This window comes from Eulemur rufifrons, chromosome 15 (genome assembly GCF_041146395.1).
Source record: "Eulemur rufifrons isolate Redbay chromosome 15, OSU_ERuf_1, whole genome shotgun sequence".
NCBI classification, from domain to species: domain Eukaryota; kingdom Metazoa; phylum Chordata; class Mammalia; order Primates; family Lemuridae; genus Eulemur; species Eulemur rufifrons.
The window spans coordinates 62,825,398-62,843,859 of NC_090997.1; the positions used below are offsets into that span (position 1 = coordinate 62,825,398).

Genomic DNA, 18,462 nt, shown 5'->3' on the forward strand with positions numbered 1-18,462 from the left:
AAAGTAAAATAGGAAAAGTGGTTTAAAATAAATCAATAACAATCTCAACACTAAGAGATAATTACTGTTCACATTTTGTTTTTTTCCCCAGTATTTTCCCTATGCATATATGTGTTTATGCCTGTACTCTGAAAGGAAAATTGATATCACACTGTATGTTCACCATGTACAGATCTGCTGTAACGGCTGGGAAACTTGGTTCTGCCATACGGAGCCAAAAATCTGATACGGTCAAGGAAGATGTTAAGCTAGAAATGTTACTCTGGTTTTTATGGGTTTGCTAATAGTTGAGAGAGTGGGCCTTGTAAATACAGTTTCTCCTAGTTTTCTTCCCCGAAACTGTATGTAAAGGATACATGGAAGTCTCGACATGGAAGGTGGGTTTGTTTGTTTTTAGCTGTGCCTCTGTGGGCTGAGTGACAGTGACCGCAAGGTGGCTCATGGAGAGCTGGAGAGCATGCAACTGCTGATGGAAGATGTTCTGAGCAGCTATCACATGACCACGGAGGGGGCCCCAGGACGGCAAGCCACACTGGACAGAAACACACAGGTATTCTTGGCGAATAGTCTCCATCATTGACCAGTGCTATATTGTACTGAAAGACTGTCCTATTTGGGAGATGGGTTAGAGAGCTACGTCTTTCCCACAGCCTCTCCCAGTGAGTCCCAGGACTGTGCTAATGCCACACGGGAGCAACAGTGAAGCAGGGGGAGCCTGTGAAAGCCACTCCAGAGAATTTCCTTTCACATAAGTTCTATGATCAGTGGTAGAACCATTTATTTTAATTTTAAAAATAGGACAAGTGTTACAAGAGGTCTGTTGAAACCAAATGAAACATATACTCCAACCAATGGTTTCCTTGCGAGTCACACATTTAGGGCTGGAGCTGGAAGGGCCAAAGGGATATATAATATGTTAGAAGCCCCGGATGAAATTTCAGGCTCCGGTTCTCATCCTCATTGTTCAAGTAGCCTGTGGACTCCAAGGCAAGCACTGCCTCCTCTGGACTTATCCCTTAGCCTGGAATACTATTAGTACTACTACTACTATTGCCTGTGAGTTGAGGTCTGTTTAGTTGCTTTTTATGTATTAATTTATTTAATCCTCATGATAATTCCATAAGGTAGGTACTTTCATTATCTCATTTTACAGATAAGAATACCAAGGCTCAGGTTAAGTAGCATGGCCAAAGTCACATGAGGAAACTGAGGAAAGAAACTCAGATTCCAACCCGACAGTCTGGCCCTGGGGCTCCCTCATACTCTTATTGTCTATGTTGCTCCATTCCTCATCCTCTCCCTAGGCAAGCCCATGTACTTTTATGACTTTGATGGCATTTATATGCGATGACTCCAAAATCTATATGTCTGGCCCACATATCAATCTTAGCAGATTCATATGTTCACCTGCCTGCTAGACATCTCCACTTGTTCCATCTCAGAAACAGTGTGTCCTAAGCTGAGTTCATTTTACTGCCCTAAAACTTGCTCCTCCTCCTGTGTTCCCTGTCAGTTCACCACCACCTGCCTAGTTGCCCAAGCCAAAAACTCTCGGTACCATTTTTTTTTTGAGACAGGGTCTCACTTTGTCACCCAAGCTGGAGTGTAGTGGTGTCATCATAACTCAATGCAACCTCAAACTCCTGGGCTCAAGCGATCCTCCTGCCTCAGCCTCCTGAGTAGCCAGGACTACAGGCACGTGCTACCATGCCTGACTAATTTTTTTTTTTTTTTTTGTGGAGACAGGGTCTCGCTATGTTGCTTGGGCTGGTCTTGAACTCCTGGGCTTGAGATCCTCCCACCTTGCCCTCCCAAAGTGCTGGTATTACAGGCATGAGCCACCACACCTGGCCCATTTTTAACTTCTATCACACCCCACAACCAGACATCAAGTTTCACTGTGCTATTATTTTAATATCTCTCAAGTTTGTCTACTTTCTCCATCCTCCCTCACCACCTCCTTCCACCAGCCCAAACCATCATCATCTCCTATTGCTGGGCTATGATCATAGCCTCCAATTGGATTTTATACACTTCTTCTTGACTCCTTCCAATCCATTCACCAGGGTAATATTTTTAAATGCAAACCTGATTATGTCACTTCCCTCCTCATAACCTTCCATAGCTTCCAAATGCCCTGGGAAGTCCAAATGCCTTAACCAGACCTTCATGATGCAGCTCCCACCAATGTTTCTACCCTCAACTTCTTCCAGTTTGTCAAATGCACCATGGTCTCCTCTGTCCCTTCTTGCAAGCGGTGGAAAACCTCCCTGTCCTCCCTCTTTCTACCTCGCCACCTGATTAACTCCTACTCATCCTTCAGATTTCAACTTCCCAACCACTCTCTTTAGGAAGCTTTTTCTGATCTTCCACCTTTGAACTGATGTTCCTCTGTGCCGATTAGAGTGCTGCTGCTGCCAGTATTAATAACAGGTTGTCCCACTGGCGATAACTTACATTAAAGAAGTGTGTTAATCTTGCATCACAGGAAGTTGAGAGGGAGGCTGTTCAGGTTGGTGCAGCCACTCAACAGTGCCTCAGGGACTTAGGCTCTGCCCTCTGGGTGTGTCAGCAAAACGTCTCCCTCCTCCTAAGATGAAAACTAGAGCGATAAAGCTTTCTCCCTGAGGAACTCTATCTTTTCATCAGGGAGGAAAATATTTTCCAGAAGCCTCCAATAAATTTTCCTTGTGTCTTTTTGGCTAAAACTGAGTCACAAGTCCACTTCAAGCCAATCAGTAGAAAAAGAAGTGGGCTTATATGTGCCATCTAAATTTCACCAGGAGATGTTTCATCCAGTGTGATCATTTGCAAAACTGGGTATAGACCAAGTAGTGTCACGATTAAAAGACATGTTGGGCCCTTTGGTCCCTCTGTTTGCCTCTTTTCAGCCTTGTGTCTGATGCATTACCATCCTTTCCTGACACCCCTACACCAACCCCCACCTTGTTCTTTATCCTGTCTCCTGTCCCTTCTCCCATGCTTTAAAACACTCAGGTAGAGAAGAGTTCTCTTAATATGAACATATTAACAAGTTTGCTTTAATATTATTATTTATTTTAGTTAGCATTATTTTATGGTATGTTTTTATTCAGGAGTATTTAGCTATTCATAGACAAGAGGAAGCACTAGGACTCATACTGCCCTGAGAGTCAGGACCCCTGGGACAAGTTCTATGATCTCTCTAGGCCTCAGTCTCCCAAGCTCCAAAGTGAAAGTGACAGATTAGCCCAGGACATTTAAAATTGTGGTCCAAGGAGCCCTGGGGTTCCTCAGAGACTCTCTGGGGCTTTTTGAGCAGAGGGGGCCAATTATGTGGCCTCTAGGCTGCCCCCTCTTACCATGCTTGGCCGTGGTCTGTTGAATATTTTGGGCCACTGTCCAGATTTCATTTGATGAAAGGGTTCTGAGGATAAAATACAACCTGGAAATCCACGGAGTAGCTGATTGCTGAGGGGGCAGGACAGAAGATAGAGGGGCTGCCAGCTGTCTATAGGAGTCACTCTCTTCTGGGTCTTGCTTGACAGTTCTTCCAAGGACACTCAGACCAACCCTTTTCCTGGCAAACAAGCCTTTCTTTCTTTAGACATGTTAATAGCACTGATGAGGATCCAGTTTCTCCAGGTTGTTCTTCCTGTTTCTAGCCAAGAAACTTGAGTGTCTAAGGTATTGTCACCTGAATGTTCTCTGAGGCTCCTCTTGTCATAACATCATGGGATTTGCCATCCTGATGTGCCAAGGAAGGCTCCTTTGTCTGTGACTGAGACACTGTGGGCAGGCTGAGGGCCTGGAGTCAGGTCTCCATTGTGTCCATCGCTCTCTGGGTGACTGGCGCTCACGCTGCTGGCTGCAGGAGGGCAGAGACATGAACACCTTGTTTCCTCCACATCCTCCAGGCTGCACATCAAAGTTATCCTCTATTAGTACATGGTCAATAAAGAAGGATTTCTGTAATGCTTTCAGCCAGATTGGTCCAAAGTGCCAGGATTCAGAAGTCAGTTTCGAAGTAGCCCAAAGACCTCCAAACTGCTGGAGGACCCAGTGAAGTCCCTCGCTTTGTTGAGATCGTTTCTGATACTGTGGAAACAGCTGGAAGTACTAAAGGAGCACTGGGGCCGACTCAAGCTGCAAGGCCAGGACATCAACTCTGTCTCTCTCTACAAACAGTTCTCGGAGCTCTACGAGTGAGTGTCGCTGAGGCTGAAATTCACATCAGTGACTAGAGCCTGGGGGTGGGCAGATCCCAGCCCCTTAATCCCAGGACGAGGCTTGGTCCATGAATCCTGGTACACTCAGCGCCACTGAGTCCAGTAGAAGCTGGCAGTGTTCTCTACAAACAGTGCTTTACAGGGAAAACTGGGTTGTGTTCACGCAGAGACAGGGCTGGATTCCACTGAGATGTACTCTATATCTTTTAACTGTCCCTAGAGTCATCCCTAGGAACTTAGCTTATGAAATGACTCTACAGTGCTGACTCTAAGCTTTTTAGCTCCTAAGATCCCAGGGAACACTGGGTGGAAAGCTACTGCTCACTTGCTGCCTCGTTAGACCCCAGGGCTGAGTCTCTGAGAGCGCACAGCACGGCCGCCAGAGGCTATGGTGCATGCGAGCAGCCTGAGGCCTTAGGTCTGCCGGATGGTGGGGCATCTAGCAGCTGCAGGCCGTGGCTGGGATGACTTAGCTGGCAGGAAAGACACGTTGCTTCTGCCATGTGTCTGTTACCAAACCATAATTTACTAGGCACCCACCCACTCCCTGGACCTTACTAACCTTAAAAAGGTTCACCATGGCGTAGCCAGATTGTCTATTTTGTGAAGTTATTATAGTCAGTATTCCTGATAACTAGGGAATGAGAAGGCTTGTCAATATTTTGAAGAATGAAGACCGAAATTATATGCACCTGATGGGAGAAAGCCTCAGGGTTTCAAATTGACTAACGGAGTGGCAACTGTGATGAATTTAGATGTTGGCGTGTCTGTGAAGGGGTTGGAGGTTTATATGTGGTAATAGGAACTAGAAAATCAATGAAAATAATTGCCCGAGAATCAGAATGAGAAAAACAAAATGTTTGTTTGCTAATTTCTGTCTTTCTTCCTTAATAGAAGTGACATTCTCTACCCCAGCATGAAAGTTTTAGCCAGGCAGATGGGGAAAGAAGATGAATTTGAAGTACTTACAATAAATAGTCAGTCTACTCTTCCCCCAAAAGGAGCTTCAGAAATTGAAATAAAAGCTCAGCAGGTATGCAGGACCTATTCTGAATTTGCCTTTGAACACTGGCTTTATGGCATTAGCATGTAAAACTACAGATATACCCAAATGGTCTTTTTGTCTAAGAAGTTAGGTATAAACGGAAGGGTTGTAAATCATTGAACAGGCTGGGGGCGGGGGGACTAAGTATTTAAAGGCATGTGGGTCTTTGATTAAGCAAATAAATACCCCTGAATGTTTCAGTTCTGTAAGTCTAGATTTTCATTATGTTGATTTTCCTCAAATTGAGGTGCACCTTCACAAGAAAGGCAATAGAAAATGTAACCACTACTATCCTAAACATAAAACCTAGCATACAAGTATCCACATGGAAATGAAATATTTTAAAAAGCTCTTTATAATTGTTTTTCTGAGAATAAGAAAATGCAGTTTATGCACTAGCCCATTCGGTGTGTGTTAGGTGATCTGTGTGGAGAGAAGTTGTTTTCCCAAGGCTTTGTTCAGCTTGGTCCTGGGCACAGGCCCTCCAGCTGGGCTTATCGTAGCAGCAAAGCCTCTGGCTGTTGGTTTCAGTGCAGAGAAGCAAGTCCACTGAGCCACAAGGAGAATTCAGCCCCAGGGCCACGCCCATGGCTTACTCTTCTGAACTCGAGTTCCCCTGGGATCCTTCTGCAGAGAGAAACATGGGCCCCACGAGCACAATGGCTAGAGTGAGGGCTCACCATTATTGGAACAGAGTTTCCTCTTGGTCATGTACAGAGTTTTAAATCTTCTCGTGAAATCCTCCTTAAGTATCTAAACCAACTTTCAGATCTGAGAGCTTCTCTTATAGACAGGTCACAAAATCCTGGCCACTTTTAGAGACTCCAAAAGACATGAGGTCACCTCAGGCATTGAACACTTTCAATGTAACAGAACTTGGTAAAAAAGGTTGTATTTTATCAAACAGGATGTGGGCCAGAAAGAAAAGATATTGGTCTCCAAAAAGGTCTATGTACCCCCTGGAAAAACCAAGGAGCCCTAGAATGGAAGCCCTTCTTCTTCCTGGGGAGAGAGTAGCTGAGCAACAGGACCTCGCCCAAAGCCCTTCTGTGGGAACTTGACTTAGGAACCCCAAATGCAAGCTGAATGTGGACAGTGACCCTTGACCTATGCTTACTCTAGCTTCAGAAGATTCTGGAAAATTTTGAAATTCATATGATCCAGGAGGTATTGAGAAAAGTAAACAGAGAGATGACACTGGTTTTATCAGAAAAATCTAAGCAGGAGTGCACTCTCCCTACAGGTAAAGTGTGCTTATTTTGTTACTTCACAAAATAACTATTGGTTTTTTCTAATTATAAAAGGAATCAATGTATTCACATTCATTGAAAAACAAAACAAAATGCCACTGCAATGCCCAGAAAATGATATAAAAATTGCCTGTAACACCTCAACCCAGAGAGAAGTACTATTAACACTTTGGTGTATTTCATTGCACTCAAAAGGCTTAAAACATACTTTAATTTCAGTCTCAACACTACTGATTAGCTCAGAACTGAAGTAAAGTTGAAATGAGGGAAACACATAAAGCCCTTCTTATTTGTAATATATAAAAGTATTTACATGTGTCAAAATCTTACAAATACTTATATTTAGGGTGGCAAGGCAATCAAAATTTTTCCTTTCATCTGAGGTCTAAACTCAGGGCCAGAGGCACACTTGGGGTTTCACATTCTGTGGTCAACATCTTGAAATTCTTAATAATTTTAACTTGGAATTTGTGTTTTGTAAGTGAGGTCTAGTGAGTCAATGGAACACACGTCGCCGAGGCTTGGAGCCTTGACTCACGCATAGTCCCACCTCCTGCTGCCTCCCAACCTTTCCGGAGGGCTTCTCAGCCACCTGCTCGTCTGCTCTCTGGCATCCTGGGTGTCCCTAACCTCCCCTTCCCCAGACATCCCCAGCAATTACTGCCACCCTCCACCCACTGTGGGGACCTGGGCACGGCATGTGCACCAGGCAGTGTCTCAGGAACCCCAGGCTGGCTGCACCACGATGTGTTCAACAGGTAACTCAGTGAGGGCAAGCCTCCTGCCCACCCCTGGGTACCTAGAATCCCCCCGACTGAGGTTGCAATGTCCTTGGGGGCTGCCTCTCCATAGTGGATTGGGGCAGTGGGCCCGTGGGAAGGGGAGAGGCCTGGCTCAACCTCTCCACCCCCGGCCAGGCACGGCGCCTCCATGTGGTGGCTGGTGGGTCATGCACACTCATGCACTGAGTCACAGGCGGGGCCGCTGGTGCTTACAAGGGTCTCACTTGCCCTGCGCAAGGGAATGCAACATTGAAAGCAAATAAAAACACTATGACAGGTCAAGAGAGAGACTGCAGAAGAAAGGGAAAATTTTATATTTTAATACCTGTAGCAGCCCTTTTTACAGCTAGTTTGAACAAGAGGCCCTACATTTTTATTTTGCACCTGGCCCCACAGATTATGTAGCTAGTTCTGTTGGAACTACAACGTCTATTCCTAACTCCTAATGATTCTGTAGGAAAATCCATAACCTTTGAGCTAGCGAGGAATTGTCTGACTAGCAAAATAAATTAGGTTTTCCTTTTGAAACAAAGTCCACAGATATTGTAATGTTAATTAATAACTTCTGTCCTCACCTGAGTCATTGTAATTTTATGAGTGCTTAGAGTAACTGGATTCCGTTGGGCTTTGGGAAAAGGCTATGCAAAGGCAGGGCAGGCCTCTCCCCAGCTGGGCGTGTCTAAATGTCACCGGAGAGGGAGAGCCGAGTGGGGTTGAGCTCTAGTTACAGAACATTTAACAAGACACAAAGCGCCTGTTGTTTGTGCTGTGTTTGCTGCATCCAGGCAGCTCCCTTCCGAGTCCTTGGAGAAAATCCACAAGCACGCAGCAGGTGTAACCATCTGCACATTTCGGAGCTGTGTTTCTCATGAGACGCCCAGGGTGAGGGGTTGGGGAAGCATCTTTGCTTTGTAGGTGTGCTGCCTCGTGCAGGGTGCCTGTCAGCTGTGCTTGAAAAGGGCCTTGAATGCGGGGCCAGTGGGGGTCAGGCAGAGGGGAGGGGTAGAGTTGTTTTTAATGGTGGTGGTAAGGTTGATATTACCAAACCTGACTTTGGCTGGAGTATACTGGCCAATTCTAAACTGTCATTTGGATTCTACACTTATGAAACTTTTAGAATAAATGCCAACATTGAGGAGGGTTTTGTTGTTGTTTTTTGATTTTGTTTTGGTTTGTTCTTTGGTCTGTCGAACATGACTCAATGAGGAGGCCTGGGTCTCCTCTGCTGAGTTCTCCTAATACAAGTGCCTGAGTCCCCACTGTGTGCCAAGGGTGCTTTTTCATATATACATTTCTTCAATTTAATCTTCTTGAGACCTGTGTGGGCCGGGTACCTTTGAAGAAGGCAATAAAACCTTGGAATCTCCACTCACCTACTGTTTATCTCAGAAGTAGCCACAGTGGACGGGGCTTCCAAGCAGGGGCCGCTTCTTCATGCAGAGATCACCTTTTGTGGTCAAGGTTAGCTTGGGGCTGGGGGTTTCTCCAGAGGGAGTTGGGAATGGAGAGTATTGAGAGCCAGAGGGACAGCAAAGGCTCTTGTCCTTTCCCTCAGGGGTCTCCTCTTTCCCTGCTGGCCCACTCTGATGTCTACATTTATGCCTGCTGAAAAGGAACCCTGGAATACCCCTCTCCCTCCACGTCTTTCCTTCCTCCCCATCTTGTCTTGGAGCTTAATCCTTTCATACAGCTTCTGAACGAGTTTCTGGTTTGTCTATAGCTTCTGAAAATGAGACATCCAGCCCTGGCCCTGGTGCTAGGTCTTGGTAGCTGAACTGGACTCCCCTGAGAACTAGGAACAGCAGCTCCAGGCATCCTTGCTCAGACTCAGAGTTTGCCTTAGCAGAGAGAGAGGCTCTACTGCCATGCCCCTTCTTTGACATTTTGGCATTGAAATGATTTTTAATTGATTTTTTAATTTTCTCTGAGCAGTTATAAGGCCAACAGTCTCCAAAGTAGAATGCATATATCCCAGGGGTGTGGGAAGAAATTATTAGAACTTCTAAATAGATTAAGTGCACATGTAATGAGTCACATGTCACACTCTACATTGAGGTGTCCTAAAGTGACCATGGGAAGGCCATTCTTATTTTTCTAATAAGGAGATAGTAGAGGTGACACTTCTAATCCTGATGTATGTGCTTATCCTCAGCCACATTATGAGGTTTAAAAAGATAATCTAATCACATCTGATAAGAAATCAGACAAAAAATTTTAAGAGGTCAAGGAAACCACTGGGAATGTGGATTGAGATCTATTCTCATTGTTGATGAACCTCACCCTATATATACCGTGCGTTGTGATATTAGCTAGTGATTACTATCACTGTAAGTAGTTATAAATCATATAAATAAAATAAAATATAAAAATATACAGTAGAAATATAAACATGCACATAGTAAAGGTGAATGACCAAAAATGTTTTTACATCAGAAGAGCATCGTCAAAACAGTTAGAAGGACATGGTGTCAGCCAGCGTTTCCCCAGCAGTGCTCCGTGGAACACAGGTTCCTCAGCGTATTAAAGCAGTAGTTATTCCAACCACCCTTCACCAATAGCCTCCTGGGTTCCCTGAGCTTTCCAGTCCGTTGGTAACACAAGCCAAGAAAGTGTCACTCGTCACAGTCTTTGGCTTGCCTATGTTTGCCTAACATCATTGACCAGTGTTTGCTCCACGTCTGTTTATGCTGGTTGTACTTGTCATTGAATTGAGTAATTTAATTAAAAACTATGTAAAGCAATGATATAGGAGTACAAAAGGAAAGAGATCTGTTGGTTTTATGAAAACTAAGTTGAAATAGAGAAACTGTGGTACATCCAGTCAAAGGAATATTATTAAACATTACAAAGAAATGAGCTATCAACCCATGAGAAGACCTGGAGGCAACTTAAGTGCATGTGACCGAGTGAAAGAAGCCAACTGGAAAAGGCAACATGTTGTATGATTCCAACTATGACATTCTGGAAAAGGCAAAACTGCGGAGACAATACAAAGATCAGTGGTTGCCAGGGTTTAGGGAGACATGAACAGAGAGAGCACAGAGGATTTTTAGTGCTATGAAACTACTCTTTATGATGCTACAGTGAGGATACATGTCATCATATATTTTTCAAAATCCATTGAATGCACAACACCCAGAGTGAACCATAATTCGAACTATGAACTTTGGACGATAACGATGTGTCAATGTAGGTTCCTTGATTGTAACAAATGTACCGCCCTGGGGTAGGATGTTGGTGGTAGAGGACGCTGAGTGTGAGAGGACTGGGGGCTTATGGGCACTCGGTACTTTCTCCTCAATTTTACCATGAACCTAAAAGTGCTCTTAAAAAATTAAGTTTAAGAAAAGAAAACAAGTTTAAATAACTAAGTTGAAAGTTCTGAAAAACTCAAAAAGGCTAGTTGTTTAGAAAAAGAAAAGTTATCAAATTGGTTATAAGACAGATGACTGAAAACATTCGGCTAAATTGTGAAAACATATAAAACAATGCATTTGGATTTTCATGGTCTTTAAGTTCTCTCCCTAAAAACAAACAAAACTAGGTATTGTAGACCATGCAGTATATATTATGGTTTATAGAAGAAAGATGGTGCAGAACTCCAGTTAGTGGGTATGTATAAAGAAAAGCCCTGGGCTCTATGTTAGAAGATTGGCAAGTGTTTGTAAATTTATGTATTTTGTAGTTAAATAAAATGTTCAAGATAGCACATGTCATTTGTAAAGCTTTCTCTGCTTTAACTGACTTCTTTTGACCAACCAACCAAATCTTAGTCTTGATTGCATTGGAGAGGAAGATTTCTACTGTGTTTTTCAGGGGTCAGGGAAGAAGGGTTTTAATTATTTGTTTTTTATCAAAATAAGTTTGGGAAACTCGGGGTAAATAATGTTAAAAAGTTTCCTCTACTCTAGACCTCAGAGGCTTTTCTATTCTCCTATCCACTGTTTACCTCTGGCACAGAGATAGAATATGCAATGTTTTTCTATTTATCATTGACTGATTTCTAAAATTTATTTGACCACAGAACATTTTTCTCCCCGGGGGAACCTTTAGTATCAACTCAAGGATCTAGTGTTCTGGAGAGCAGTTTGAACAACACAGGAGTGCAAGATACATACATATACTGCAATAAAGCTTTCAACCTACCCACTCATTTGGGCCCCTGGCTGGGCAGAGAACAACCTTGATTGGCAGTTGAGTGCCTTGGAGTTTCAGTTCTGCTTTGGCTCAGGACCAGGGACCACTGAGGCACAAAGGGCTGGTGGTTGTGTTGGGGAAGTGAAATGTTACCAAGCCAAGATGCCCCTCCTACAGAGAGGAGGCTGGGTCAGGTGTTGTTCAGAGAGGGAGGGAGGGGAAGTGGTTTGGCCGACAGAAAGTGAACAGTTTCTTGTAGTCAAATAACCTGGGAACAGAGAAGGAGGGGAGAACAAAATCCTAATTTAACCCCCAGCGTGCTGTCTCCTTCCCTCTTCCATGCTTCTGTCAAAAACCGCTGCTTCATCTTTAAAAAGCATTGACCACACACACGCTGAAAATAAGACACGTTTGGAGACAGCCAACTCCTCTGTGCCAGGAATTACTTCTCTTGGATGAATTCCACTCTCCCTGGCTCCCCTGACTCCTGCCTGCAGATGTGGATGCAGACAGATGTCTGAACTTGAACTCATGAGCAAGGACAGTGCTGCCAGCACTCTGGTAAAACGCTGTCAGCTGAGCCCAGAGCTGAACCAAGACCAGCTCAGTGGGCATTTGCCAAGCTAGAGATGCGTGACAGACGTGTCCCTCCAGGCCTGTGAGCTGGAGACCTACCCTAACAGTACCCTGGAGGAAGCGGCCAACTTCTTGTCTGAAAAATTTCTGAAAATACATGAGCTCTGTCTTGTCAAAGCTTAGACTTTAAACAGTCTTAAACATCGTAAGAAGTGTGAATTTCTGGGCATGCTAACCCTTGGATTTTCTACTTCAAGTGTGCTGGGACAGTGGTGATATGTCTTCTGGCCTTTATTTCATAAAGGAAAAGCAAAACCAGATTTATATGTTTATTATGGAAAGTAGTCAAGTGTAGAAGAAATGTGAGGTCCCATTTCAAAACCAGGACTCCCCTGTAAATAGCATAGTAAGTGCAAATACCAGAAGCTCAGGCTCTGTCAGGTCCACACTTCTGGGCCGATCATGCTGGATGCTTCCCCTTGTGTACACTGAGTCCCCTGTCAACTAGGAAACCTCATCTGAAATTGGAAGCAGCTGGGCAGGGAGTGGGCCGGTGGGCAATCTTGCTGACGGCCAGCACCCTACGCAGAAAAGGAAGCCAGGGGCTTGCTTGTTGGGTCCAACTCCAGAGGTCTCCTGTTTTCAGGACTCCCCTGGGATCACACACACACACACACACACACACACACACACACACACACACGGAGGTAGCCTGATCTAGTCTGTTCTTCCCAATGTGATTAACATGCACATACGCTTTTGCTCTTCCGTGTGGAAGTTAAGGAGTGTTCGCATTCTTCCATTGTTTCAGCACTGTCAAATTATTTTTATTTTACTTTTGAACAGTAATGTGTACACATGGTTCAAAACTCAAAATGATATTAAAAAGTACATTTAGAAGTCTTGTTGCCACCACTGATGCCCTTGCACCCCATTATGCCACCTATATGTAACCATTTTTGTTAATTTTTATATATCCTTTCAGTGATTCTTTATGCATATATTAATTCTTTCATCCAATAACTATTTACTGAGCACCTACTATGTTCTAGGCTACTCTATTTTTAGGTACTGTTTTAGGTATATATCCTCACCTCCATGGAGCAAAAATTCTTACTTTCATGGAGTTTATAATACAGAGAGGTGTAGACAGCAAGCAGTCAACATAAGAAAAAAGAAAACAATGGAGTAGGGAAGGATGGTGCTGTGGAGGTTTGAAGTGTGCACATTGCAATTTTAAATAGGGAGTGATCAGAGTAGACCTCACTAAGCTAGTGACATTTGGAGCAAAGATTTGAAAAAGGGTGAGGAATCTAGCTACGGGGGTATCTGGGGCAAGAGCATTCTAGACAGAAGGAAGAGTACATACAAAGGCCCTAAGCAGGGCATGCCTATCACATTTAAGGAACAACAAGGCCCCAAGTGTGGCTACAGTGGAGAGTGTGAGGAGACAGTAGTAGGAGCCGAAGTCAAGGAAAGGCGGAGAAAGAGGACAGATCATGCAAGGCCTCGCAAGGCCCTCAGTGTTTACTCTGAATATAGTGGGGAGCCCATCCCAGATTTTGAGTGACATGATCTGGCTTGTGTTTTAATAGAATCTCTGGCTGCAGTCTTGAGAATAGACAGTGAGGGAAGAAAGGGTGAAAGAGAGGAGAGAGGATGGTTTGGAGGCTCTTGCAATAATCCAAGCAAGAGGAGATGGTGGCTCAAACAAAATTGGGAGCAGTAGAAATATTACATGGTCAGATTCTGGGCATGATTTGAAGTAGGCTCGAATGGATTGGATATTATTGGGTATGAGAGAAAGTGAAGAGTTATTTATGACTCCAAAATTTTCAAGCTGAGCAATTGGGAAAATAGAATTTCTATCAGCTGAGATGGGGAGGACTGTCGATGAAGCAAGTTAGGGAGGGAAGATCAGGAGTTTGATTTGATGCACAAATTAAGTTTTAAATGCATTTTAGATATCTAAAAAGAGATGCCAAGTGAGTATTGGATCTCAATTTGAGAGTTGTTGGGTTATAAATGGTATTTAGCTATGAGATGAGATAAGATAAAGGAGTGAGTATATACAGAAAGGAGCAGGACCAAGGGCTGAGCTCTGGGATATTCTAATGTTAAGAGCTGGAAGCAGGAGGGGAGAACAGCAAAAGAAATCTAGAAGGAAGAGAAGGAGCAAATAGTGAGGTAGGAAAACTAGGATAGAGCTGTGTCCCAATGCCTAGTGAAGGAAGTTTCTCAAGCAGGAGGAAGTGATAAATTGTGTGTAGTTCTGCTGGTAGTCAAGTAAACCACTCTGGCTTTAGTCATGTGGAGATCACGGGGGTTTTTGACAAAATGAGTTTCGGCAGAGTGGTGCAGGTGAAAACCAGGTAAGTGTGTTTGAGAGATGTCGAAGGCAATTTAAGCATAGACGTCTCTTTCTGGGAGTTTTGCTATGAAAGGGAGCAAAGAAGTGAGGCAATAGCTGACGGGCAAAGTGGAGAAGGAGAAGGAGTTTTCTGAGCTGGGACAAATAAGGCGTGCTATTGTGAAAGACCCAGGAAACAGGGAGAACCTATAATATAGGAGAAAGGGGGATTTCTGGAGCAACAACCTTGAGTAGGCTTGAGGGGATATCCTACCCCTTTATTATAATTATACCTTTCTTACCAAAGAGAGCCTTTTCTGTCCACTGTTCTGCACCTGCCTTTGTCACTTAACAATCTGTGGTTCTTGTCATATCAGTATATGGAGAATCTCCTCTTCCTTTTTTCTACAGCTGCATACTATTTCAGTGGAAGGGTTTAAGTAATAGATCCTGAGTGATGGATCCTATTACATGGTTTAAGTAAAAGATCCTGAGTGATGGACACTTGTGGTGTTTCCACACTTTCGCTGCCCGGATGACGTTGCTCTGGCTAGCTGTGCGTGTGCTGCATCCCACTTGTGTCACCCATGCTGCCTCCACCCAGCCCGTCAGCTCTCGATGTTTCTACTCCAGGACACTTTCTTCTCTCTTCTGGATTTCCTGCTCTTCTTTATTACTATATATTCAAATTAGTTTTGCCCTGTAGCACTAGGAATGTACTTTAATATAAATATAAGATAAATATAATAGCTCTTCCTTTATTTCTGATAGTTGTGTTAGACCAACATAATTGTTCAGATATATATAGGGCTTTCATGAAAGTAGATGTCTGTAGCCATCAGTAGCATTTGATTTGGGATTTTCAGTTATGGTAACGGAATATGTTCACTGGTCTTCAGAGCTGCTTTTCCAGATCTTTGCACTAGGAATCTTGTTTGAGATCTTCCTTATTCCCATGTTCCGAAGGATCCTGGGTCCTCAACCTGCCCCCCTCCCAGCTCACCCACTAGTTTTTGTGTACAGTTGATCCTAGAACAGCAGTGAAGTTCTGCTGATAGGCAGAGTTTTTTCAACCACGCGCAGATGGAAAATACAGTTTCTTGGAACATAATATCCGCCTATGTGGAGCGGCTGACTGTGGATATTTGTAGATTCCACAGGGCCAACTATGGGACTTGAATACGTGTGGATTTTGGCGTCTGTGGGGGTCTCCTGGAACCAGTCCTCTGCATACTCCCAGGGGTGACTGTATTTGGAAATGACCACTTGCTATATCCAGTGTTTTGTCTTAGAGAGTTGGCACTTCCTGGCCATTCATGATTGCTCAATGTTTTGTGACACTAGTCATGGGATGTTTTTCACCCTAGATCTTTGGAAACACCAAGTCATGAAAGAAAACTTTTCAGTCATAAGACCACAGATAGTTGAAAAATTTACACAGAGATTAATGGAGGATTACCAGGATGGTGGACTAGAGGTATGTATTGAAAATTAGTCATTCTGTTTGTATTTTTTTTAACATAAACTCAAATGAGGAAGACTTTCTCATTTAACACATCTCCTAGTACTTCATTTACTCCATAAGAATGATATGAATACTGAGGCTAAACCCAAAATAGTAATCATTAGTTTTTAATTTTGGAAAAAAGACTGATTTCTAGTAAAAATATGAGTGATTAAAATATATATGTTGGTTAATTTCAAATTTTGTCAATTTTTTAAAGTAACCTTGGAGTTTATTTATGAATGAGTTGATTTTTAGCAATTTTCTGTTGTTGATTTGATAGTATAGAAAATTTAAAAGAGGAAATCCAAAATAGTCTATAATGCCACTACCTAGAAAACATTTTTCAAATGTACAATATGAAGAAAATCCAATAGCACAGAAAGGTAACATTTTCACCCTTCCCCATTCCACCATCCCCAGTTTCCTCTACGCAAAGGCAAACCGCATCAGCAATTTATGTGTGTCCTTCCAGAAAAATATTTGAATCCATAACAACTCTATATAATATCATCCTTAACGATAATATATTTAATACATATACACATGCATACACATAATTCCTGGAGTTTTGAAACGTGTTTGTTCTTGGCAAGAAATGCTTTGCTAAATCAAAGGAACCCACTGAAAAGGCAGGATAATAGAATTTATGTGGATATTTGGCCATAACAGAAATTTTAGGAGTGTTAACTAAATGCTTTAGGTAAATGTGAATCCAATTTCCTCTGAAATTCAACTACTTTTTTTAAAAAATCTGACTTAGCAAAATGTGCTCCATTTCTTAAAACAATGTTTTCTCCAAATTTATATTTTTCTAAGTTCTTCAAATGTTCTCTGTCATTTTGCAATACACACTTCAGTTCTTAATTATGAGGTAGAGAATTCATAAGCTTGATTAGGGATACATTTTTCCTCAGAACTTGATGATTTACCTGTATTTGAACTTTCAATTACCCACAAACATGGTACTCTGATGAGAGGGTGAAGTGGTTTTCCATCCTCAAGATACAAAGGTGATTTATGGTGGGGTGTGCTCAGAAAAAGGTTTGAATCAAAAAAAGGTTTGAATCACTCACCTTAAAAAGGAAGGAAATTCTGACACCTGCTACAACATGGATAAACCTTGAAGACATTATGCTAAGTGAAATAAGCCAGTCACAAAAGCACAAATACTGCGAGATTCCACTTACATGCGGTACTTAGAGTGGTCAGACTCATAGGCACAGAAAGGAGGGAAGTGGGGAGTTACTGTTGAGTGGGGATAGAGTTTCAGTGTAGCGAGATGAAGAGTTTTGGAGATGGATGGTGCTGATGGTTGCACAACAGGGTGAATGTACTTGATGCCACTGAAGGGTCCACCTAAAAATAGTAAAACGGCAAATTTTATGTGTATTTTACCACAATAAAAACAATTTTGTGGCTCAAGTTCTTCTCACTCCCTATCTGTGTGCTTCACCCCAACATTGAGGACAGGACCTTGTAGGAAAGAAATGTGGGCGTTCGTAGGCAGAGCAAACCACACCAGGTACAACTGAAATTTGGGGCACACTTGAAGAGACTGGGGTCACCTGGCCCGTGTCTTGAAATCACAGCACCTGAGGAGGCTTGGACCCCTCCAAAGTCTGTGCCTGGTAGGCTTCTAGCCTCCTCTGGGTCATCGCAGTGACAGGGAACTCACTCTTCCAAGCCTGCCCCCCTCCCTATCCCCAGGCAGGTCTTGTTTTACTGAGATGGATTTGGCCTCTCCCTCATCTCCATCATGGATCATCCATCCCTGAGACACCACAGATCGTGGCTCTGACCCCTGGCGACAAGCCTTTAGATGTCAGAGGGCGGTTCAGTCAGAGAGGCTCATTAGAGCCACTGCTAACATGCATGAAGGCTCCACAAATTACCCGAAAGGCCTACCCTAGGGCAAATCAAAACAGAAGGATTACAAATCGTCACCCTTTCCTGCTGACAGTGCGGCCCTGGGCCGGCACCCGTGAACTGGAACATGGTGCGGGCGCTGGGCCCCCTTCACCTGGGAGCCTCCGTGCAGGGCATGGACTGCTCACACATTCCTCGGGGACCTCAGCCTGTCTGCTCTTCTCCAGACTAAGCCAGCTCCGCTTCCCTCAGACACTTTGTGTGAGCACCTTTGCCATTCTGGTCATTCTTCTTTAAATTCAAGCTTGTCTGGCCAGCAAAGAGTGTGCTAGTCCTGGGTGCTCTGCTTGGATTAACACCCACGAGTGCTGGCTTTTGGCAGTCACGTCACAGCTGATGCATTGAGCTGTCACCTGAAGCCCACACATTGCACTCAGCAGACGTTCTGCTGTCCTATCATCAGCCTTGTTCTTGTTCAGTTTGATCCACAACTTGAACCTCTGGAGATCTGTAAAAATCTGGACTTTTTATCATCCAGCATACTCTCCCCATCCCAGATTTGTGTCAGCCTGCCCTCAGTACCCTCATTCGAGTCACTAATAACAGCATGTGACAAGGCAGGCCCCCAAGCCCTGTGAAGCCCATTCAAGGTCCTCCCAGCCTATGCGGGTTCTTTGGACAGTTCTTTCAGTAACTGGGAGCTCATCCAGTTGTACTGTCCCCCAGCCCACATTCTCCCAG

At 43.6% G+C, this 18,462-nt stretch overlaps 1 protein-coding gene across 1 annotated transcript in view; it reads left to right on the forward strand.

Annotated features, from left to right (window-relative positions):
• Positions 1–164: 164 nt before the first annotated feature.
• LOC138395971 (coiled-coil domain-containing protein 162-like) overlaps positions 165–18,462 on the forward strand; it is a 39,396-nt gene continuing 21,098 nt past the window's right edge. Inside the window, exons 1-6 of the mRNA XM_069489075.1 lie at positions 165–275; positions 398–550; positions 3,964–4,184; positions 5,103–5,241; positions 6,376–6,496; positions 15,716–15,825. Of these exons, the coding sequence (XP_069345176.1) occupies positions 165–275; positions 398–550; positions 3,964–4,184; positions 5,103–5,241; positions 6,376–6,496; positions 15,716–15,825 (855 nt within the window). The remainder of the gene's footprint in view (positions 276–397; positions 551–3,963; positions 4,185–5,102; positions 5,242–6,375; positions 6,497–15,715; positions 15,826–18,462) is intronic.